The 23,831-nt window shown below is 30.6% G+C and overlaps 2 protein-coding genes across 7 annotated transcripts in view; both read right to left on the bottom strand.

Moving 5' to 3' along the window:
• Positions 1-23,831, bottom strand: part of LOC130891954 (serine/threonine-protein kinase mig-15) — a 65,270-nt gene continuing 41,439 nt past the window's right edge. For all 6 annotated transcript variants that reach the window (XM_057797081.1, XM_057797079.1, XM_057797080.1 and 3 more), the window contains 6 exons: positions 22,630-22,740; positions 18,044-18,302; positions 14,944-15,164; positions 14,567-14,884; positions 6,833-6,967; positions 1-6,765 (listed from right to left, as the gene is read on the bottom strand). In XM_057797081.1, the coding sequence (XP_057653064.1) occupies positions 6,517-6,765; positions 6,833-6,967; positions 14,567-14,884; positions 14,944-15,164; positions 18,044-18,302; positions 22,630-22,740 (1,293 nt within the window). In that variant the 3' untranslated portion in view covers positions 1-6,516. The remainder of the gene's footprint in view (positions 6,766-6,832; positions 6,968-14,566; positions 14,885-14,943; positions 15,165-18,043; positions 18,303-22,629; positions 22,741-23,831) is intronic.
• On the bottom strand, positions 9,152-12,125 carry LOC130891959 (uncharacterized). Its single transcript, XM_057797092.1, has 4 exons — positions 11,803-12,125; positions 11,498-11,741; positions 10,276-10,463; positions 9,152-9,429 (listed from the first exon to the last, which is right to left on the bottom strand). The coding sequence occupies exons 1-4, from the start codon at positions 11,988-11,990 to the stop codon at positions 9,195-9,197; spliced, it is 855 nt and encodes a 284-aa protein (XP_057653075.1). The 5' UTR covers positions 11,991-12,125; the 3' UTR covers positions 9,152-9,194.

Here is a 23,831-nt window from a genome sequence, read left to right as displayed (position 1 = left end):
TTGTTTTTTTTTTATTTTTGTTCAGTTATTTAACGTGATATTTGGGAGAATAAATCTTTAAATCCACTGTTAATGTTAAATGTTTGTTTTGGTGGAATATTTAGGAACACTCTGAAATGTTTGAAGTCTTCAATTCCACCAAATATTAAATTTTATCATATAAACGAGTTTATTGAAGTGAAACTTTTATTTTGGTGGAATATTTAGGGTAAATCCCCAAAAAATTTTAATGTGAAAATGAAGATTTTGGAGAAACGAAATCATTTTTTTTTTAACAAATAATTCCACGGGATGTTAAATTTTTTCATATAAATAAAAACGTTGGTGGAATATTTAAGGAATCTCAGAAATGTTTTAATTGAAAATATTACGAAAAATTTTTTTTTGTAAAATTGCGAAAACAATTTCAATTCATTATTACTCATATTTCAAATTTGGATTTAAGAATATTTTGACAAGAAAAATTTTTTTTTATTCAAATGCTGATCTCTAAATCTTCAATTCCACCAAATATCAAATTTTAACAAAAAAATTCATCAAATAAAACTTTTTATTTAAAATTATTTGTTTTGGTGGAATATTTAGGAACACTCTGAAATGTTTGAAGTCTTCAATTCCACCAAATATTAAATTTTATCATATAAACGAGTTTATTTAAGTGAAACTTTTATTTTGGTGGAATATTTAGGGTAAATCCCCAAAAAATTTTAATGTGAAAATGAAGATTTTGGAGAAACGAAATCATTTTTTTTCCTAACAAATAATTCCATGGGATATTAAATTTTTTCATATAAACGAAAACGTTGGTGGAATATTTATGGAATCTCAGAAATGTTTTAATTGAAAATATGACGAAAAACAATTTTTTTTTGTAAAATTATTTCGAAAATAATTTCAATTCATTACTATTTATATTTCAAATTTGGATTCAATATTTTGAAAACAAGAAAAATTTTTTTTTATTCAAATGCTGATCTCTAAATCTTCAATTCCATCAAATATCAAATTTGGTGGAATATTTAGGGAAACTCCCGAATGTTTGATTGGAAAAATGACTATAATCATTTTTTTTTGTAAAATAATGAAAACTCATTTATCACTACAAATTTCAATTTCGGACGTACAAAAATTTAGAAATAAAAATTTGTAACCAATTCCATCAAAAATTAAATTTTAACAAAAAAATTCATCAAATAAACTTTTTATTTAAAATTATTTGTTTTGGTGGAATATTTAGGAACACTCTGAAATGTTTGAAGTCTTCAATTCCACCAAATATTAAATTTTATCATATAAACGAGTTTAAGTGAAACTTTTATTTTGGTGGAATATTTAAGGAAAATCCCCAAAATATTTTAATGTGAAAATGAAAATTTTGGAAAAACGAAATCTTTTTTTTCCTAACAAATAATTCCACGGGATATTAAATTTTTTCATATAAACGAAAACGTTGGTGGAATATTTATGGAATCTCAGAAATGTTTTAATTGAAAATATGACGAAAAACAATTTTTTTTTGTAAAATTATTTCGAAAATAATTTCAATTCATTACTATTTATATTTCAAATTTGGATTCAATATTTTGAAAACAAGAAAAATTTTTTTTTATTCAAATGCTGATCTCTAAATCTTCAATTCCATCAAATATCAAATTTGGTGGAATATTTAGGGAAACTCCCGAATGTTTGATTGGAAAAATGACTATAATCATTTTTTTTTGTAAAATAATGAAAACTCATTTATCACTACAAATTTCAATTTCGGACGTACAAAAATTTAGAAATAAAAATTTGTAACCAATTCCATCAAAAATTAAATTTTAACAAAAAAATTCATCAAATAAACTTTTTATTTAAAATTATTTGTTTTGGTGGAATATTTAGGAACACTCTGAAATGTTTGAAGTCTTCAATTCCACCAAATATTAAATTTTATCATATAAACGAGTTTAAGTGAAACTTTTATTTTGGTGGAATATTTAAGGAAAATCCCCAAAATATTTTAATGTGAAAATGAAAATTTTGGAAAAACGAAATCTTTTTTTTTTTCCTAACAAATAATTCCACGGGATATTAAATTTTTTCATATAAACGAAAACGTTGGTGGAATATTTATGGAATCTCAGAAATGTTTTAATTGAAAATATTACGAAAAACAATTTTTTTTTGTAAAATTATTGCGAAAATAATTTCAATTCATTACTACTCATATTTCAAATTTGGATTTAAGAACATTTTGAAAACAAGAAAAAAATTTTTTTTATTCAAATGCTGATTTCTAAATCTTCAATTCCACCAAATATCAAATTTTATCATATAAACGAGGTCATTAATGTAAAACTTTTATTTTGGTGGAATATTTAAGGAAAATCCCCAAAATATTTTAATGTGAAAATGAAAATTTTGGAAAAACGAAATCTTTTTTTTTTCCTAACAAATAATTCCACGGGATATTAAATTTTTTCATATAAACGAAAACGTTGGTGGAATATTTATGGAATCTCAGAAATGTTTTAATTGAAAATATTACGAAAAACAATTTTTTTTTGTAAAATTATTTCGAAAATAATTTCAATTCATTACTACTCATATTTCAAATTTGGATTTAAGAACATTTTGAAAACAAGAAAAAAATTTTTTTTATTCAAATGCTGATTTCTAAATCTTCAATTCCACCAAATATCAAATTTTATCATATAAACGAGGTCATTAATGTAAAACTTTTATTTTGGTGGAATATTTAGGGAAAATCCAAAATATTTGAAAAATTTCGTAACCAATTCCACCAAATATTAAATTTTAAGAAAAAAATTCATCAAATAAACAACTTGCTATTGGAAATTGTTTGTTTTGATGGAATATTTTTTCTCTATAAAAATTCGTGATCACAATGTTTTCATTCCACCAAATATTAATTTTTTTCATAAAAACGAACTCGTTTTGTAAATTTTTTTTTGGTGGAATATTTAGGGAAACACCAAAATATTTTATAGAAAAAATTTAGTCAATAGTAATTTTTTGTGGAATTATACCTAAAAAAATTATTTTTTTCAATTCAAAATAAAAAAGTTAATTTCCAGTTGAATATTTTTTAAATATTCAAATTCCACCAAATATTAAATTTTATCAAAATAAAACGTCATATGAATAAAAGAAAAATTATTATACAGAGTGATATTAGAAATTCAATTTTGTGAAACTTGTTTTGGTGGAATTTCATCACTTTTTGGAAAAAAAATATATAAAAGGTAGATAAATGAGAATTCGTAGTTTGTGTATAGTTTATGCCAAAAAATGAGCTTACAGGGTGATTCAATATAACTTTCGCAATATTTGCTAAAAAAGTAACAAAAAAATAAATAAAAAGTGTCAAAAATTCGCAAACAGGAATTTGAAAATAGCAATTTTCAATTTCTCATTAAATTTTATTGCTAAAAAGTGAAATTCAGTCACGAATATTTTCAAAATAATTTTACAAAAAAGTTTTTGCATTTTTCTATTTTGTCTATTAGTTTTGACCTACCTTGTATAATTTTCTTAATTAAAACATCAATTAAATAACTCTAATATACAAGGTGGTTAAATAAAAATTCATAATTTGGATATAGTCTCTACTGAAAATTGAATATATAGGGTGATACAATATAATTTCAAAATAATATCGAAAATTTCAAAATTATAATCGCAATTTTTTTTGATGAATACTTTCGAAATACTTTTTTAGAAAAAAAAATTAATTTAATTATTTTAATTAACATACACATGAAAAAAAATCGAATCGAATATACAATGTGCTCAACGGAATTTTGCCACATTTGAACATAAATTTTGAATATACGGGGTAATACGATATTATGTTTAAATATTTTTGATAGAAATGGAAAAAAAATTGAGGAGGGGGGGGGTTGAAAGTATATCGACATTAACTTCCAAAATCCAACGATAATTTTTTTTTTTTGGAAAGAATTTTTGCACTTTTTTTTATTATTACAAAACACAATTTCCGTTTTTGGGACTAGTATAAAAATGGTTACCTCAAATTACCCTAATTTTGTCTAATTTCACCAGGGTACAGTGCTACAACACTATATTGCAATAAAAATTGTTATTAAAAGGTTTATTTTTTTAAATTTTACGTAGATTTATATATATATTTATTTACAAAATAGTAGCCATTTTAAAAATACAAAATAAATACTGACAAAAACTCGAAAATTGCGATAAAAACGAAGAAGAAATCGACAAAAACAAAATTTTCATCAATAAATCGATCATTAAAAAATTTGTATATCTGCTGTTTTTTTTTAAACGTGGCAACGGTTCATTTCGTATTTTTAAAAAATAACTACTTACAAAAGTTAACTAACAATTAATTATGCTAATTTTATTTTGACTTATCTACACCTCGGTGAGCATTTTTTTTTTCAAAACTTGTTGGCACCCAACGTATCCAAGCTGCGGTCGCGATTTTCACTTTTTTTCCTTAGAATTTCAAAATTATCTCGATTTCGAAGAAAAAATAGCACCAGTGGCAACGTTGGAAAATGGGTAGGTGATTATTATGAATTTGAAATAATTAAATACCGAAATTGTTTTTCATAAATGTTGCGAATTGTAAGAAATATGGAAAAATAAAAGAAAAAGAAATATTAATGAAATTGGGGGGTAAAAATCACAAAAAAATGAAACTGACGTAAAAAATATTTTTTTTATAGATTTTGGCAATGATTTGAGAAAATTGGACGAATAGGATCGAACTTAGATATTCCTTGAAATTTCTGAACTTTTTTCAATTGATAATTGATAACAATATGTGACGTCATACTAGGGGAAAGAGGATCTGAAACGACAGGGACGTAATGAAAAAAATTCGAGTGATAAAATTTTTGAGAAAAAAGGTAGTAATAGAAATAAAAAAAAATGAAAAAAATTCTACGTGAAAAAATTGTTTTTCATAGATTTTGGCGAAAATTTGAGAAAATCGAAAAAAGAACGTACTCAAAAATTTTATAAAAAATCGTAGTTAAAGAAAACGAAATTCGTGGAGAAAAATTTTCATTTCGATAATTTTTTTAACGAAAATATGACGTCACGATAAGGAAAAGGGGATCCTATAAAAACGACAGGGACGTAATGAGAAAAATTCTACGTGAAAAAATTGTTTTTCATAGATTTTGGCGAAAATTTGAGAAAATCGAAAAAAGAACGTACTCAAAAATTTTATAAAAAATCGTAGTTGTTTAAACAACGAAATTCGTGGAGAAAAATTTTCATTTCGATAATTTTTTTAACGAAAATATGACGTCACGATAAGGAAAAAGGGGATCCTATAAAAACAACAGGGACGTAATGAGAAAAATTCTACGTGAAAAAATTGTTTTTCATAGATTTTGGCAAAAATTTGAGAAAATCGAAAAAAGAACGTACTCAAAAATTTTATAAAAAATCGTAGTTAAAGAAAACGAAATTCGTGGAGAAAAATTTTCATTTCGATAATTTTTTTAACGAAAATATGACGTCACGATAAGGAAAAGGGGATCCTATAAAAACGACAGGGACGTAATGAGAAAAATTCTACGTGAAAAAATTGTTTTTCATAGATTTTGGCAAAAATTTGAGAAAATCGAAAAAAGAACGTACTCAAAAATTTTATAAAAAATCGTAGTTAAAGAAAACGAAATTCGTGGAGAAAAATTTTCATTTCGATAATTTTTTTAACGAAAATATGACGTCACGATAAGGAAAAGGGGATCCTATAAAAACGACAGGGACGTAATGAGAAAAATTCTACGTGAAAAAATTGTTTTTCATAGATTTTGGCAAAAATTTGAGAAAATCGAAAAAAGAACGTACTCAAAAATTTTATAAAAAATCGTAGTTAAAGAAAACGAAATTCGTGGAGAAAAATTTTCATTTCGATAATTTTTTTAACGAAAATATGACGTCACGATAAGGAAAAAGGGGATCCTATAAAAACGACAGGGACGTAATGAGAAAAATTCTACGTGAAAAAATTGTTTTTCATAGATTTTGGCGAAAATTTGAGAAAATCGAAAAAAGAACGTACTCAAAAATTTTATAAAAAATCGTAATTAAAGAAAACGAAATTCGTGGAGAAAAATTGTCATTTCGATAATTTTTTTAACGAAAATATGACGTCACGATAAGGAAAAAGGGGATCCTATAAAAACGACAGGGACGTAATGAGAAAAATTCGTAAAAAGGAAAAAAATAGTCACGAACCTATAACCTACGGAAAAAAGTAAGTTACTAGGACCGTACTGAAAAAAATTGACCAAAATACCCGAAAAAAAAAGTGAAAAACACGCACCGTTTAAAAATGTATATATAAAAAAAATTTCCCACGTTTTACAATCATACCAATTTTTCCGAAAAAGAAAAGAAAAAAAAAATCACTTTTCCAGCGATCGCTCGCATACCGAGTGACCCGACGAACGCCGCGACACAATTTCCTCTCCAACTGCGTCGACGTTGCCGGATTGCCCCGATGGCGCGTTACCAATTGGCCATTCCGGGTTTGTTGAGGGTCATAAAATAAATTTGACACGAGGAACCGCTCTTCGCACTAGAAAAAAACACCTTATCGTTTCTTTCGCACAAAAATTTTAACCGCTGCGATTTTTTATGCATAAATACACCGTCTAAATGTCCGGACTCCACCGAGCGGATTTCGATGGCCTTGTTACCCCAGCCCATTATTTGACCGGTGCCTATGTAGGCGACCGAAGTCGGCATCTCGCCCCACTGAAACATAAAATTATTAAAATCGATGGAAAATTAAAATTGGGGGTTTTTTGGGGGGTAAACTTACCTGGAGTAGCATGTTTTTTGATATTCGACCGTAGGTGTTGACGTATACGCCCTCGTTGTCGTAGCACAGTAAAAGCTGCATACCGTTGCTGTTAGGTAGAGTAACTATACAGTGTGGACTAATTCCGTTTTGGGCCTTTTGACACGAATAAAAAAAGAAAATCGTTTTTAATTCATACGGTATATACGGAAAAAAATATTTCGCTGGCGTTTCAATCAAATTCTGATCGATTTTTCGATTATATATCGAAATATCTATTCATTAATAGTCGATTCTTTGACAAATGACGGTTGTTTGTTGAAAATAAAACGACAGATGGCGTTAAAATACAACACGATTGATTGTCAATTGAAAACTGACTTGCAAAGACAAAAAAACTCAAAAGACAACAAAATCGACAAATGACAGATGTCATTCCATGACTTATAAACCATACATTCAAATTTTTGACAAATGACAAGTGTTTGTTAAAAATAAAACGATAGATGGCGTTGTAATACCGAATAATTGATAATCAGTTGAAAACTGACTCGAAAAGAGGAAAAAACATCAACTGACAAATGACAGTTGTCATTCAATGACATCTAAATAAGCCCGAAGTAAATTTTTGACAAATGACACTTGTGTGTCGAAGAAGAGGCAGAAAAAGTTATCTCGTCTTGAAAAACAACAGAATCGACAAATGACAGATGTCATTCCATGACTTATAAACCATACATTCAAATTTTTGACAAATGACAGGTGTTTGTTAAAAATAAAACGATAGATGGCGTTGTAATACCGAATAATTGATAATCAGTTGAAAACTGACTCGAAAAGAGGAAAAAACATCAACTGACAAATGACAGTTGTCATTCAATGACGTCTAAATAAGCCCGAAGTAAATTTTTGACAAATGACACTTGTGTGTCGAAGAAGAGGCAGAAAAAGTTATCTCGTCTTGAAAAACAACAGAATCGACAAATTTCAGTTTTTTGTAAAAAAAAAGACGAAAAAAATTCTTAAAAAATGACATTATAATTGACAAATGTCAGTAATCTGTCGATAAAGTAACAGGATTCTGAATAAATGACAATTTTTGAAAAATGAAACAAAAACTCTTGAAATATGACATAATTGACAAATGACAATTGTCTGTCAAATAGAGAACAAAAAATTTCATAAAAGTAGTTTGCTAATGTCAGAAAGTATAAAAACCCTTATGGAGAATAATTTTAGGTTTGACAAATGACGTATCTGTCAACTAAGACACCGAAAACGTCATGAAGAATGAATATAATTGACAAATGACAATTATTTGTCAAATAAAGAGCACGGAACGTTATTTGCGAGTGTTAGAAAATACTGAAAACGTTTTTGAAAATTTTAGATTTGACAAATGACGTATCTGTCAACTAAGACACCGAAAACGTCATGAAGAATGAATATAATTGACAAATGACAATTATTTGTCAAATAAAGAGCACGGAACGTTATTTGCGAGTGTTAGAAAATACTGAAAACGTTTTTGAAAATTTTAGATTTGACAAATGACGTATCTGTCAACTAAGACACCGAAAACTTCATAAAGAATGAATATAATTGACAAATGACAATTATTTGTCAAATAAAGAGCACGGAACGTTATTTGCGAGTGTTAGAAAATACTGAAAACATTTTAGAGAATTTTAGATTTGACAAATGACGTATCTGTCAACTAAGACACCGAAAACTTCATAAAGAATGAATATAATTGACAAATGACAATTATTTGTCAAATAAAGAGCACGGAACGTTATTTGCGAGTGTTAGAAAATACTGAAAACGTTTTTGAAAATTTTAGATTTGACAAATGACGTATCTGTCAACTAAGACACCGATAACGTCATGAAGAATAAACGAAATACGAGAAACCTTGTGGAGGATTACACGTTTGACAAATGACGGGGATTGATTGATAGAACGACAGAAACTTTGTGAACGATTTGATGTTTGACAAATGACAGTTATCCACGAAATGAACTACAGATGTCATGAACATTTGACAAATGACTAAATAAATGTCAGAAAATCTCATAAAGGATGGAGTAAATGGCAGATATCGGTGGTATAAAGTATAAAAAATTGACAAATGACAGTCGTTTGTCGATTGAAAAGCCGTCAATTTGACATTTTCCAGAAATTTCGCGACGCAAATGTTTAATCTGGAAGGATTTAGAAGATTCGAACACTTTTTAGTAATTTCACGTGGCGAATATATAACCTGGAAGATTCTAGAAGAATCTAGAATATTCGATTTTCGTTCGAAACGTCATGTCAAGATACAATTCAAATATTCAATTATATCAATTTTAAAACTTTTAATAATAAACAATTAACAAATTCAAAGCGGTTTTTTAATCCTGGCACTTCTCTCCGCGTCCTTTTTCCTTTTCAATTTCTCCTTCTTTTCGCTTTCGTCCGATTGTATGTCGTGTGTGATGCGAGCTCTGACGTCGGGCAATTCTACGAGGCAAGTGATTCTGGCCTCTCTAGTCGGTTTGGTCACGTCGATTTTCGGTAGGACAATTTGATTAACCTCGGTACGCAATTTCGAAAAACCTTCGCTCAATACGCACCTGGAGTTAATTTTGTGTGAATCGGATTTTAATAACGAGCGAAAAGGAACATGGATGCAGATGTAAAGAAAATGGAAGATCGCTGTTTGACAAATGACAAGTGACAGGCAAATCCCTAAGTATAATACCATTGACAAATGACTGATACCTGTCGTACTAAGGACAGGAAACACGATTGACAAATTACGGGTTCGACTGAATTAAAAGTTTGACAAATGACAGCTTTACGTCAAATAAAGTGGATAATTTATACAAAATTTGACATTTGACAACTGACAGGCGTTTGTCGAATGAAATACGGGAAACTTTATGACTAATGTATCTGACAAATGACAGATGTTGGTAGAATCCGACGTAGTTTGACAAATGACAGTTTTACGTCGAATAAAGTAGATACTTTATACAAAATTTGACGTTTGACAACTGACAGGCGTTTGTCGAATGAAATACGGGAAAATTTATGTCTTATTTATCTGACAAATGACAGATGTTGGTAGAATCCGACGTAGTTTGACAAATGACAGCTTTACGTCGAATAAAGTGGATACTTTATACAAAATTTGACAACTGACAGATGACAAGTGTTGGTAAAATAGGATATAGACAGCTCCATGTTTTACAATTGACAGTTTTACGTCAAATGAAATATTTTATGAACGATTAGACAATTGACAAATGACAGTTGAGTAAAATAGGGTAATAACTGTATATTCAAAAAGGAAAATATGACGAAATAAATAAAAATTGAGAGAAAAATGAAAAACAAAAATAATTGACGAGAAAAATAGTGAAGAAAAACGATGACAGGAAGCGTGTATGACACCCGTTGGGGGAACTACGTCATACCTGACTTCCTTATGCACCACCGATTCCTCTGACGTATCTCCCACTATCGAAGGGAGCGCGCGCTGATCGTACGTTTCGGAATATTCACCTTCATCGTTCGTAGAACTCGTTTTGCTAGATGCTGAGTTAATGGATTCGAGCGAAACTTGTTCGGGAGTTGGGGGTTTTTGCAATTCTTCTAAGGCTCCCTAATCATCGAGAAAAAAAACGTCATCTAAAGATATATGTCGCCAAGTGATGAAAAAAAAGTTATTTGAGGTTATGTTGTCGACACAAAAACTCCATATTGGAAAAATGTGGAAATTACATCCCAGGATGTAAAAAAGTGACTTGGAAAGTTATTTGAGGTTATGTCATATCGAAAATGGTTGACAAATGACATGAAAACATCCAATTCGGCACGTCATGTGATGAAAAAAAATTGGCTTCGTAATTATTTGAGGTTAAGTTATGTCAAAAATGTCACCAGGTGACAAAAAAATAATAGTCGTACATATTTGAGGTTATGTTGTACCGATAATAACGCCGAAGACGCAAAAAGAGTTAACATTGAAAAGGGAGAAAAATCATCAGGAATTTGACGTCACCGGATGTAAAAATATGAGATTTTTAATTATTTGAGGTTATGTCATACCAATGTCCATTGACAGTCGACACAAGAACATGACATGTCGAAAGTTGGAATACAAAAAATTTTTTTGTAGTTTGAGGTTAGTTGTCTCGAACATTTTCGATTAAAGTATCAAAAGCACCCTGTATATAATAAGTACCATTCAAATAATTGACATGTCAAAATAAAACGACTAAAATTTGAGAATTGTACAAGATAAAGAGTTAAAAAATAGTTATTTGAGGTTATATCGCATCAAAAATGTTTGACAGTTGACAGATGACACCAAAAGATCGACATATGAAATAAAATCCATAAAATTGACATATGTAGTTATTTGAGGTTATATTAGACCAGAAATATTTGACAGATGACTCGAAAACATTGAAATGGGAAAAGTTTGATATTAATACGGCGTAAATAGATAAAAGAAAACGAGTTTCCCAACTATTTGAGGTTATGCTACATCGACAAAGGTTGACAGTTGACAGATGACACAAAACCATCGAAATGGAGGAAACTTAACATAAACTAAACGTCACCACTGAGTTTCGAGGTTATGATAAGTCGAAAATATTTGACAGCTGACAGATGACACATGTTATACTTAACCAAATTTCTCATATCTTCGGTTAACAAGCATTCGCATGGATCCTTTGCGATAGGATGACATTGACATATCAATTCCGGTACGGATTCCCGTAACTTCATCTCCAATTCCTTTTGGATCCTTATCGGTACGGTTTTGGCCGCCAAAAAGTCCTTAGGAGACGGTTTGGAACAACAATCGCCACTCCAAATCGGTAAACTAACGTCCGGTATACGGGTACGATGAAAAAATTCAATATTCATCATCCTTCAAATAATAAATTCGTTTAAATACGTAAATTAGATGTACGGGGTTCGTCGATAAGTACCTCCATAGTGCTTCGCAAGCTATATCGACGATAAACGTCACTATACGTTGTTTTCTATCGATTTTATCGATTTCCAACATAACTCTATCGATTATTTCTTCCCTTGCGGCGTATATACAATTATCCTTCTCTTCTTCTTTCGATATTTCTTCCGAAGGGTATTTATAAGGTTCCTCTACGTCTTCCATTGTAAAAATTCACTGACAACGTCAATTTTTTTCCGTTCGAACCTTCTAGTTTTATTTTGAATAACAAGTTTGACAGTTGACGCTAAAACACGACACGTCAAACAAAATTGAGGTTATTAGTTGTTTGAGGTTATGTTGGATCTAAAAACGTTTGACAGTTGACTCAAAAATATAAAAAAAAATCTACAGAAACTTGAAACGTCGATAATAAAATCGAAAATATTTGACAGTTGACGCTAAAACACGACACGTCAAACAAAATTGAGGTTATTAGTTGTTTGAGGTTATGATGGATCTAAAAACGTTTGACAGTTGACTCAAAAATATAAAAAAAAATCTACAGAAACTTGAAACGTCGATAATAAAATCGAAAATATTTGACAGTTGACGCTAAAACACGACACGTCAAACAAAATTGAGGTTATTAGTTGTTTGAGGTTATGATGGATCTAAAAACGTTTGACAGTTGACTCAAAAATATAAAAAAAAATCTACAGAAACTTGAAACGTCGATAATAAAATCGAAAATATTTGACAGTTGACGCTAAAACACGACACGTCAAACAAAATTGAGGTTATTAGTTGTTTGAGGTTATGATGGATCTAAAAACGTTTGACAGTTGACTCAAAAATATAAAAAAAAATCTACAGAAACTTGAAACGTCGATAATAAAATCGAAAATATTTGACAGTTGACGCTAAAACACGACACGTCAAACAAAATTGAGGTTATTAGTTGTTTGAGGTTATGATGGATCTAAAAACGTTTGACAGTTGACTCAAAAATATAAAAAAAAAATCTGCAGAAACTTGAAACGTCGATAATAAAATCGAAAATATTTGACAGTTGACTGATGACATAAAAACATTAACAAAAAGGCAACAGAAACCGGAAATCTCGAATAAAATAATCAAAAACGTTCGATAGTTGACAAATGACACAAAACATGGAAATTGGGAAAATTCAACAACAATCTGACAGGTCGTGTGGTAGTTGTTTGAGGTTATATCCATCAAAAATGTTTGACAGTTGACAGATGACACAAAAACATTGAAATTAGAATAATTCGAAACAAATTTGACAGGTCACAATAAAAAAACTTAGTTTGATAATTATTTGAGGTTATATCGGACCAAAAATACTTGACAGGTGACACGATTGAAAAAAGAAAAATTCCAATGAAAAACAGTTGACATAAAAACATTGAAATTGAAAGAAATTTCAATGAAAACTTGACATGTCGAATAATAAAGTCGAAAATGTTTGACAGTTGACAGTTTCGCGGTTATTAGAGGTTATGTTACATAGACAACAAATATCTGACAAGTCATATGAATGAAACTGATATTGGTAGTTATTTAAGGTTATGTCGCATCCAAATTATGTGACAGTTGACACAAAAATCATTGAGAACGAAAATTTCAACGAAAACAAAATGAGGCTTTTAGTTGGTTGAGATTATTGAATTCAACAAATCTTATGATAAAAAAATTGAATTAATACATTATTTGAGGTTATGTTGGATCAAAAATGTGTGACTAATAACAGATGACACAAAAATATTGAAAATGGAAAAATTTAACAAAAATTTTCAACAAAATCCTGCCACGTGAAACAAAATTGAAGTTCTTGGTTGTTTGAGGTTATTTTAGATCGAAAAACGTTTGACGGTTGACACAAAAATATTCAGAAGTGAGAAATTTTAATAAAAATCTGATATTTCGAATAATGAAATTGAAAATATTTGACAGACGACACAAAAACATTGATTTTAAAATGGCTTGAGATAAAAAAATTGAATTAGTGTATAATTTGGGGTTATGTTGGATCAAAAATGTTTGACAGCTGACAGATGACACAAAAACATTGAAATTAACATGTCGCATGATAAAGAAAAATTAATATGTACAGTATTTGAGGTTAAGTTGGATAAAAAATGTTTGACAAGTGACAGATGACACGAAAACATTGAAAATAAGAAAAATTCAACAAAAACCTACCACGTCAATCAAAAATAAGTTTTTTACTCGTTCGAGGTTATGTTATAACGAAAACGATTGACAGCTGACAGATGACACAAAAACATCGAAATTACCATGTCGTATGATAAAGAAAAATTAATAAGTAAAGTATTTGAGGTTATGTTGGATCAAAAATGTTTGACAGTTGACATTATAAACATTGAATTTAAAATGGCGTGAGAAAAAAAATGAATTAGTGTATAATTTGAGGTTAAGTTTGAATTAAAAATGTTTGAAAAGTGACAGATGACACAAAACCATTGAAATTGGGAAAATTCAATAAACACCAACCACGTCAATCAAAATAAAGGTTTTTACTTGTTCGAGGTTATGTTATAACGAAAACGGTTGACAGCAGACGGCTGACAGATGATAAAAAATTTTTTATTAGAATTCAAAAACATTTAGATGCATTAAAAAAATAATTGGTATAGTATTTAAGGTTATGTTGAATCAAAAATATTTCACCAGCTGGAAATAAAATTATTTCAAGGTTATCGACATAACCTAAAAAAATTTGATTGAACGCCCCACGGAAACTATGCAATACTCACTATTTTAGGTAAGTAAATGTCGTAAACGCTGGCGGAGTCTAAATCAACGGCGTGGAAACCATCACTGCTGCCGTATATGACCTTTAAACGAGTACCTTCTTCGACGGTAAGGTCGACGAGTAAAGGTCGGTACTGCAAATCGCAGAACGACTTGAAAGCCATGAATTTGTGATAAGGTTTCGGCGCCCAAGCGTAAATTTCGATACTATCCTTCAAAGCGATAACGAGGAACTTTATACGTTCGTATTTGACTATTTTGAAATGGACGGCTCCTTGGAGATCCCCCACGTTGATCCAACCATTCCGCCTTTCCACTTGCTGTATTATTATAAATTATTAAAAGAAAAAAATTTTTTCCGGCACAAAAATCAACTTACATCACTAACACCGTCAGTTCGTAATATTTTACTCTTCAACCAACTCAAATAATAAACTCTAACCCTATTCTTCTTCCCTGATATGGTCACGAGGATGTTTTGTCCTTCGAGGACCTCCATCTGTTGGAATCTCCGTCTGGATATTAATTGATACACTTTCCCCTGTCCGCTTCTATCTAATAACATCAGTCCGTGTTCGGTGCCTATGAGGAGATTCACCCCTTGGAAACAACAAAAATAATACGTCAATATTCGGTGGTTATATACGAGGATTAATCCACCCTTGATCCAAATATAAATCATAATCCTACAATAGAAACCCGAAAGTGTCAAAATGAATCGAGTGGAGCAAGCTAAAATCGAGTTTTTATCAAAATGAATCGAGCGGAGCAAGCTAAAATCGAGTCGCTATCAAAATGAATCGAGTGAAGCAAGCTAAAATCGAGTTTTTATCAAAATGAACAGAGTGGAGTAAGCTAAAATCGAGTCGGTATCAAAATGAATTGTGTGGAGCTAACTAAAATCGAGTTTTTATCAAAATGAACCGAGTGGAGTATGCTGAAATCGAGTCGCTATCAAAATGAATCGAGTGAAGCAAGTTAAAATCGAGTGAAGCAAGTTAAAATCGAGTTTTTATCAAAATGAATCGAGTGGAGTAAGCTAAAATCGAGTCGCTATCAAAATGAATCGTGTGAAGCAAGTTAAAATCGAGTTTTTATCAAAATGAATCGAGTGGAGTAAGCTAAAATCGAGTCGCTATCAAAATGAATCGAGTGAAGCAAGTTAAAATCGAGTTTTTATCAAAATGAATCGAGTGAGTAAGCTAAAATCGAGTCGCTATCAAAATGAATCGAGTGAAGCAAGTTAAAATCGAGTTTTTATCAAAATGAACCGAGTGGAGTAAGCTAAAATCGAGTCGGTATCAAAATGAATTGTGTGGAGCTAACTAAAATCGAGTTTTTATCAAAATGAACCGAGTGGAGTAAGCTAAAATCGAGTCGCTATCAAAATGAATCGAGTGAAGCAAGTTAAAATCGAGTTTTTATCAAAATGAATCGAGTGGAGTAAGTTAAAATCGAGTCGCTATCAAAATGAATCGAGTGAAGCAAGTTAAAATCGAGTTTTTATGAAAATGAATCGAGTGGAGTAAGCTAAAATCGAGTCGCTATCAAAATGAATTGTGTGGAGTAAGCTAAAATCGAGTTTTTATCAAAATGAATCGAGTGGAGTAAGCTAAAATCGAGTTTTTATCAAAATGAATTGTGTGGAGCAAGTTAAAATCGAGTTTTTATCAAAATGAATCGAGTGGAGTAAGCTAAAATCGAGTCGCTATCAAAATGAATCGAGTGAAGCAAGCTAAAATCGAGTCGCTATCAAAATGAATCGAGTGAAGCAAGTTAAAATCGAGTTTTTATGAAAATGAATCGAGTGGAGTAAGCTAAAATCGAGTCGCTATCAAAATGAATTGTGTGGAGTAAGGTAAAATCGAGTTTTTATCAAAATGAATCGAGTGGAGTAAGCTAAAATCGAGTTTTTATCAAAATGAATTGTGTGGAGCAAGTTAAAATCGAGTTTTTATCAAAATGAATCGAGTGGAGTAAGCTAAAATCGAGTCGCTATCAAAATGAATCGAGTGAAGCAAGCTAAAATCGAGTCGCTATCAAAATGAATCGAGTGGAGTAAGCTAAAATCGAATCGCTATCAAAATGAATCGAGTGGAGCTAGCTAAAATCGAGTTTTTATCAAAATGAATCGAGTGGAATAAGCTAAAATCGAGTCGCTATCAAAATGAATTGTGTGGAGCTAGCTAAAATGGAGTTTTTATCAAAATGAATCGAGTGGAGTAAGCTAAAATCGAGTTTTTATCAAAATGAATTGTGTGGAGCTAGATAAAATCGAGATTTTATCAAAATGAATCGAGTGGAGAAAGCTAAAACCGAGTCGCTATCAAAATGAATTGTGTGGAGCTAGCTAAAATCGAGTTTTTATCAAAATGAACCGAGTGGAGTAAGCTAAAATCGAGTCGCTATCAAAATGAATTGTGTGGAGCTAGCTAAAATCGAGTTTTTATCAAAATGAACCGAGTGGAGTAAGCTAAAATCGAGTCGCTATCAAAATGAATTGTGTGGAGTAAGCTAAAATCGAATCGCTATCAAAATGAATCGAGTGGAGCTAGCTAAAATCGAGTTTTTATCAAAATGAATCGAGTGGAGTAAGCTAAAATCGAGTCGCTATCAAAATGAATTGTGTGGAGCTAGCTAAAATCGAGTTTTTATCAAAATGAACCGAGTGGAGTAAGCTAAAATCGAGTCGCTATCAAAATGAATTGTGTGGAGCTAGCTAAAATCGAGTTTTTATCAAAATGAACCGAGTGGAGTAAGCTAAAATCGAGTCGCTATCAAAATGAATTGTGTGGAGTAAGCTAAAATCGAATCGCTATCAAAATGAATTGTGTGGAGTAAGCTAAAATCGAATCGCTATCAAAATGAATTGTGTGGAGCTAGCTAAAATCGAGTTTTTATCAAAATGAACCGAGTGGAGTAAGCTAAAATCGAGTCGCTATCAAAATGAATTGTGTGGAGCTAGCTAAAATCGAGTTTTTATCAAAATGAACCGAGTGGAGTAAGCTAAAATCGAGTCGCTATCAAAATGAATTGTGTGGAGTAAGCTAAAATCGAATCGCTATCAAAATGAATCGAGTGGAGCTAGCTAAAATTGAGTTTTTATCAAAATGAATCGAGTGGAGTAAACTAAAATTGAGTTTTTATCAAAATAAAACGCGTGGAGCAAACGAATGGATCAAACCGTTTAGCCCTCGTATTTACGCGTAATATTAGAGGATTGATTCCGTTGCTGCACCCCTGACGCATTTATAAATCATAATCTGAACCTGTGCCTCTACTGAAAATCGAGTCGGTATCAAAATTAATTGAGTGGAGCAACGCGTAACGATTAAATACATACAAATGTTGTAAATTGAGTTAAGGGTGAACTGAAACGTTGTAAATGTGTCAGGGATGGATTAAAACGTTGTAAATAGGTTAGGAGTGGGCTGAAACGTTATAAATGGTTCATGGGTGGACCGAAACGTTATATTTACCCCATAGAGCTGCGCACAAAATTTCACTATTGAATCTCTTTTTGTATTTCCTAATTTCTGGTGTATCTGACGATATATCGTGCGACGTCGGCGTTACGTTAACGTTGACGTGCGATTCTCGTCTCGACGGCGCTGAACTGGCTCCGAAACCGAAGGCCAAGAAGGAGCGTTGTTTCTGTTGTAAGGCAAGAGCGTTAGCGTGTAGGTGGCTGTGTTGAACGGGTGTTTTGTTGTTACAAGACGGGGGCGTTATTAAAAACTGAAAATTAGAAGAAGAAAAAAAAAATAGGAATTTTTATTTGGTATAATTTCGAGTCGATTATAAATACAGCCACAACCTTCGGTTAATGTTATTACTAATAGTTAAGGAGCACTGTAAACAAACTAAAATTACGGTCACCACAAAAGAGTGTCTGTCCTCATTCCACATATTCAGCAGTTACTAGTTTCAACTAGTTCGATTTTTTTTTTTTTGGTGTTATCTGCTGTTAAATCCAAATCCTAAAGGTTAGCGACCTTATTGGACTCCAAATTCTTTGTAATTCATCAACTAGTTTAGTTGAAACGGTTATAAAGATAATTTTTTATCCCTGTCGTTGACTTGGTACCAAACTATGATAATTGAAGTCTGTCACATTCATTTGGTGGTTTTTTAATGACAAATTGGCTTCAAATATAACCAAAAATGTGATATGGCAACGTTTGCCTAGATAAACACGTTGATTTGGCGTTTTCGAAGTTTTATAATCCATTTATCGATATTCTAATTGAAAGTTTCGCATTATTAACTTCCGGTTCGGTATCTTGAGGTTATGTTGGATCAAAGATGTTTGACAAATGACACAAAAACCTACCACGTCAGTCAAAATAAAGGTTTTTACTTGTTTGAGGTTATGTTATAAGGAAAACGTTTGACAAATGACAGATGACACAAAGACATGTTGTATGATAAAAAAAATTAATAAGTACAATATTTGAGGTTATGTTGGATCAAAAATGTTTGACAAATGACAGATGACACAAAAATATTGAAATTTGGAAAATTTAACAAAAATTTTCAACAAAATCCTGTATCATTTGAGGTTAAATTGGATAAAAAATGTTTGACAAGTGACAGATAACACGAGAACATTGAAAATAAGGAAAATTCAACAAAAACCTACCACGTCAATCAAAATAAAGGTTTTCACTTGTTCGAGGTTATGTTATAACGAAAACGGTTGACAGCTGACAGATGACACAAAAACATCGAAATTAACATGTCGTATGATGAAGAAAAATTAATAAGTACAGTATTTGAGGTTATGTTGGATCAAAAATGTTTGACAGATGACATAAAAACATTGAATTTAAAATGGCGTGAGAAAAAAATTGAATTAGTGTATAATTTGAGGTTAAGATGAATAAAAAATGTTTGACAAGTGACAGATGACTCAAAAACATTGAAAATAACGAAAATTCAACAAAAATCTACCACGTCAATCAAAATAAAGGTTTTCACTTGTTCGAGGTTATGTTATAACGAAAACGGTTGACAAATGACAGATGACACAAATGTCGTATGATAAAGAAAAATTAATAAGTACAGTATTTGAGGTTATGTTGGATCAAAAATGTTTGACAGTTGACATATAAACATTGAAAAAGGAAAAATTCGACGAGTTTACCGGCTGGAAAAAAAATTACTTCGAGGTTATGTTGCACCGATATTTTTTTCTTTTAACTTGCTATTTTTTTAATCAAATTATCAACTTAACCTAAAAAAATCGAATTTTTCGATTTATTAACCGACTCGGTATCTTGTAATGGATTTATGAACCGGAAGTAGTGATTTAAGACATTTGGAATGTAGATAAATGGATTTTACAATTTCGAAAACGCTAAATTAACGTGTTTCTATTATCGTACATATTAATGTAATGAAAGTTTTTTTAACGGTTTTTGATTTCTAACGAATATTTTTGTAATTTTACGAAAAATTTTTAGTAATTCCATGCAATGGCGGTAAAAATATTTAGTATGTACGTTTTACGAATTTATTCTTTCAATATTTTTAACGTGCTATGAAATTAAACATGCAACTACTGTAATGGAAAGAAAATTATTTTTCCCCTAACACTTACGTCCATTTCAAATGATTTTCCTTAACCTCACATTATTTTTTTTTTATATAACTAATCGACTCCGTTGAATAGGAAGTACTGAAGAATGTTTATGAACAAAAATAAATTGTGAAAAGAAAAAAAAACGCATACGTGATGCGGGCAAACATCCAACTATGCAACAGGATCGAAACACGTGTATTTATCTCGGAATCGGTTTTTTTTTTTATAATTTTTCCGTGATGGAACAAAGCGTAGTTGCGCGATGTTAAACCATCAAAAGATGTTCGCAAAATTAGAAGAAAAAAAATAAATATTAAATGAATAAATTTATATAAAGGGTGTCTCAAATAATTATACCAGAATACGTAAGTGATAAAGTAAAGTTGGAGAGATATAATTGATTAATTCTATATATAGGGTGTCCAAAAAAATTATAATAACAATATTTACGAAAAAGAAACTTTACATGATATTAAAAAATTTATTTATATAAGGTGTCCCAAAAAAAACATGAAAACGTAATAATTTCAATCTACGATCGATCAGTGTAGATACAGGGTGTTCGAATTTTATTTTCCAAACAAAATTGTTGAAATATGTTGAAAATATTTACAAAATGAAATTTTGAACGAAATTAACAAAATTATTTATATAGGGCGTCCAAAAAAACACTGAAAACGTAATTATTTCAATCTACGATCGATCAGTGTAGATACAGGGTGTTCGAATTTCATTTTCGAAATGAAATTGTTGAAATTTGTTGAAAATATTTACGAAAATAAAGTTTTGAACGAAATCAACAAAATTATTTATATAGGGCGTCCAAAAAAACACTGAAAACTTAATAATTTCAATCTACGATCGATCAGTGTAGATACAGGGTGTTCGAATTTCATTTTCCATACGAAATTGTTAAAATTTGTTGAAAATATTTACGAAAATAAAGTTTTGAACGAAATCAACAAAATTATTTATATAGGGCGTCCAAAAAAACACTGAAAACTTAATAATTTCAATCTACGATCGATCAGTGTAGATACAGGGTGTCTGAATTTCATTTTCCAAACGAAATTGTTAAAATTTGTTGAAAATATTTACGAAAATAAAGTTTTGAACGAAATCAACAAAATTATTTATATAGGGCGTCCAAAAAAACACTGAAAACTTAATAATTTCAATCTACGATCGATCAGTGTAGATACAGGGTGTCTGAATTTCATTTTCCAAACGAAATTGTTGAAATTTGTTGAAAATATTTACGAAAATAAAATTTTGAACGAAATCAACAAAATTATTTATATAGGGCGTCCAAAAAAACACTGAAAACTTAATAATTTCAATCTACGATCGATCAGTGTAGATACAGGGTGTTCGAATTTCATTTTCGAAATGAAATTGTTGAAATTTGTTGAAAATATTTACGAAAATAAAGTTTTGAACGAAATCAACAAAATTATTTATATAGGGCGTCCAAAAAAACACTGAAAACTTAATAATTTCAATCTACGATCGATCAGTGTAGATACAGGGTGTTCGAATTTCATTTTCCATACGAAATTGTTAAAATTTGTTGAAAATATTTACGAAAATGGAAGATTATACGAAATTATTCAAATAGAGTGTCCAAAAAAACCCTGAAACGTAATAATTTCAATCTACGATCGATCAGTGTAGATACAGGATGTTCGATTTTTAATTTCCAAACGAAATTGTTAAAATTTTTTAACAATATATAACTAATAACGTTTCTTTTGTGAAATTGTGGCAAATCAAACACCAAATAGTACTCTTTTCAATATATACATTCAAAGTTTTCGAATGACCACATATTAATTATTAGGGAAATAATTAAACAAGAATTAGGGTGAAATAAATTTTTCACGAAATTTCAAAATGTAACTATGATAAATGTATTCCACCCTATAGTTCTCGTTCAATTAATTCCCTGATGATGATTACGAAGTCAATCGAAATATATATATATATATATATATATATATACATATTAAAATAAAATACTTTTTGGGTGTTTGATTAGCCACGATCCCACAACGAAAACGTCGATATATTTAAAAAAAAATGTCCATGGAGAAAAAATGTTAAAAATGATTACGAAACGGCATGCTAACAAAATATTTAGGACTACTGGTCAATACTAATTTCATTTATATACATAAAACGACATACTTACATTTTTTTTAAGACACGTTGTTATGGACGTCACTCGTTAGGGCAAAAACCAAAGAGAAAGACATTAACATTAGTGACAAACACATTTAAGAAAGGATATAAGCATATTTAACATATATATATAGGGTGTATCATCAATTAAATTTAAATATAAATAAATCAAATTTAGATTATGTAAATTAAAAAAAAAAAAAAAAAAATTGTTCTGGTAGATTTTTTTTTCAATTAAGCCCCCACGTATTTCGTATATTTCAAAAATAATTATTTAAAACAGGATATAACGAAACGTACCTCCTCATTGGTGGATTTATCCCTCGCAGAAGGAGTCCCAGGACTACCGCTGGCAGGATTAAGTAGATCGGGTAGAGCACTCTGTCTAGGATGATCGTTACTTCTCCCATTCTATATATATATTATTCAAATAATAAAAATATTTAGAAAAAATAAATTATACGATTGCAATTTTTGATACGAATTAATCGGAAACCAGATTCGATCTAAATTTGAAGACACCTCGATGTGAATTTCTTTATTTTTTAACTAATAATGTAAATTGTAGTGTCATAAATTGTATAAGTGTGAGTTTATTTAGAGTTAAAACCATGGGAATCCAATAATAATCAGAAAAGCATCATAGAGGGCGTAAGTGACCTGATTCGACCTAAACTAAGACATAGAAGTGACTTGTTCGTGTACAGGAGTTTCCTTTAGCTCTACAATGATCCTGTTTTTTCTATTCTAAGTCTAATAGTAAAAATAGTCGCCCAACACAGCCATGGGACACTTCTGAGGGAAAAAATAGTCGCCCAACTCTTCCATGGAAAGTCTAATAATAAAAATGGACTCCTAACTAGGTCAAGGTAAGTTTAATAATAAAAACAGTCGCCCACCACGGCCATGGGAAGTCTAATAGTAAAAATAGTCGCCCAACACAGCCATGGGACACTTCTAAGGGAAAAAATAGTCGCCCAACTCTTCCATGGAAAGTCTAACAATAAAAATAGACTCTTAACTAGGCCATATGAGTTTAATAATAAAAACAGTCGCCCACCACGGCCATGGGAAGTCTAATAGTAAAAATAGTCGCCCAACACAGCCATGGGACACTTCTAAGAGAAAAAATAGTCGCCCAACTCTTCCATGGAAAGTCTAATAATAAAAATGGACTCTTAACTAGGCCAAGATGAGTTTAATAATAAAAACAGTCGCCCACCACGGCCATGGGAAGTCTAATAGTAAAAATAGTCGCCCAACACAGCCATGGGACACTTCTAAGGGAAAAAATAGTCGCCCAACTCTTCCATGGAAAGTCTAATAATAAAAATGGACTCCTAACTAGGTCAAGGTAAGTTTAATAATAAAAACAGTCGCCCACCACGGCCATGGGAAGTCTAATAGTAAAAATAGTCGCCCAACACAGCCATGGGACACTTCTAAGGGAAAAAATAGTCGCCCAACTCTTCCATGGAAAGTCTAATAATAAAAATGGACTC

This window comes from Diorhabda carinulata, chromosome 3 (genome assembly GCF_026250575.1).
Source record: "Diorhabda carinulata isolate Delta chromosome 3, icDioCari1.1, whole genome shotgun sequence".
NCBI classification, from domain to species: Eukaryota; Metazoa; Arthropoda; class Insecta; order Coleoptera; family Chrysomelidae; genus Diorhabda; species Diorhabda carinulata.
This window is presented reverse-complemented; position numbering and strand designations above follow the sequence as displayed.

Bases quoted from the DNA above. Each gene is read 5' to 3' on its own strand.
- LOC130891959 (XM_057797092.1), bottom strand. From the start codon at position 11,990: ATGGAAGACGTAGAGGAACCTTATAAATACCCTTCGGAAGAAATATCG. The intron at 10,464-11,497 runs GTTAAGTATAAC...CTCGATGATTAG, and splicing joins CCGAAGATATGAGAAATTTG to GGAGCCTTAGAAGAATTGCA. The intron at 9,430-10,275 runs GTATGACGTAGT...AATTAACTCCAG, and splicing joins GTGGTGCATAAGGAAGTCAG to GTGCGTATTGAGCGAAGGTT.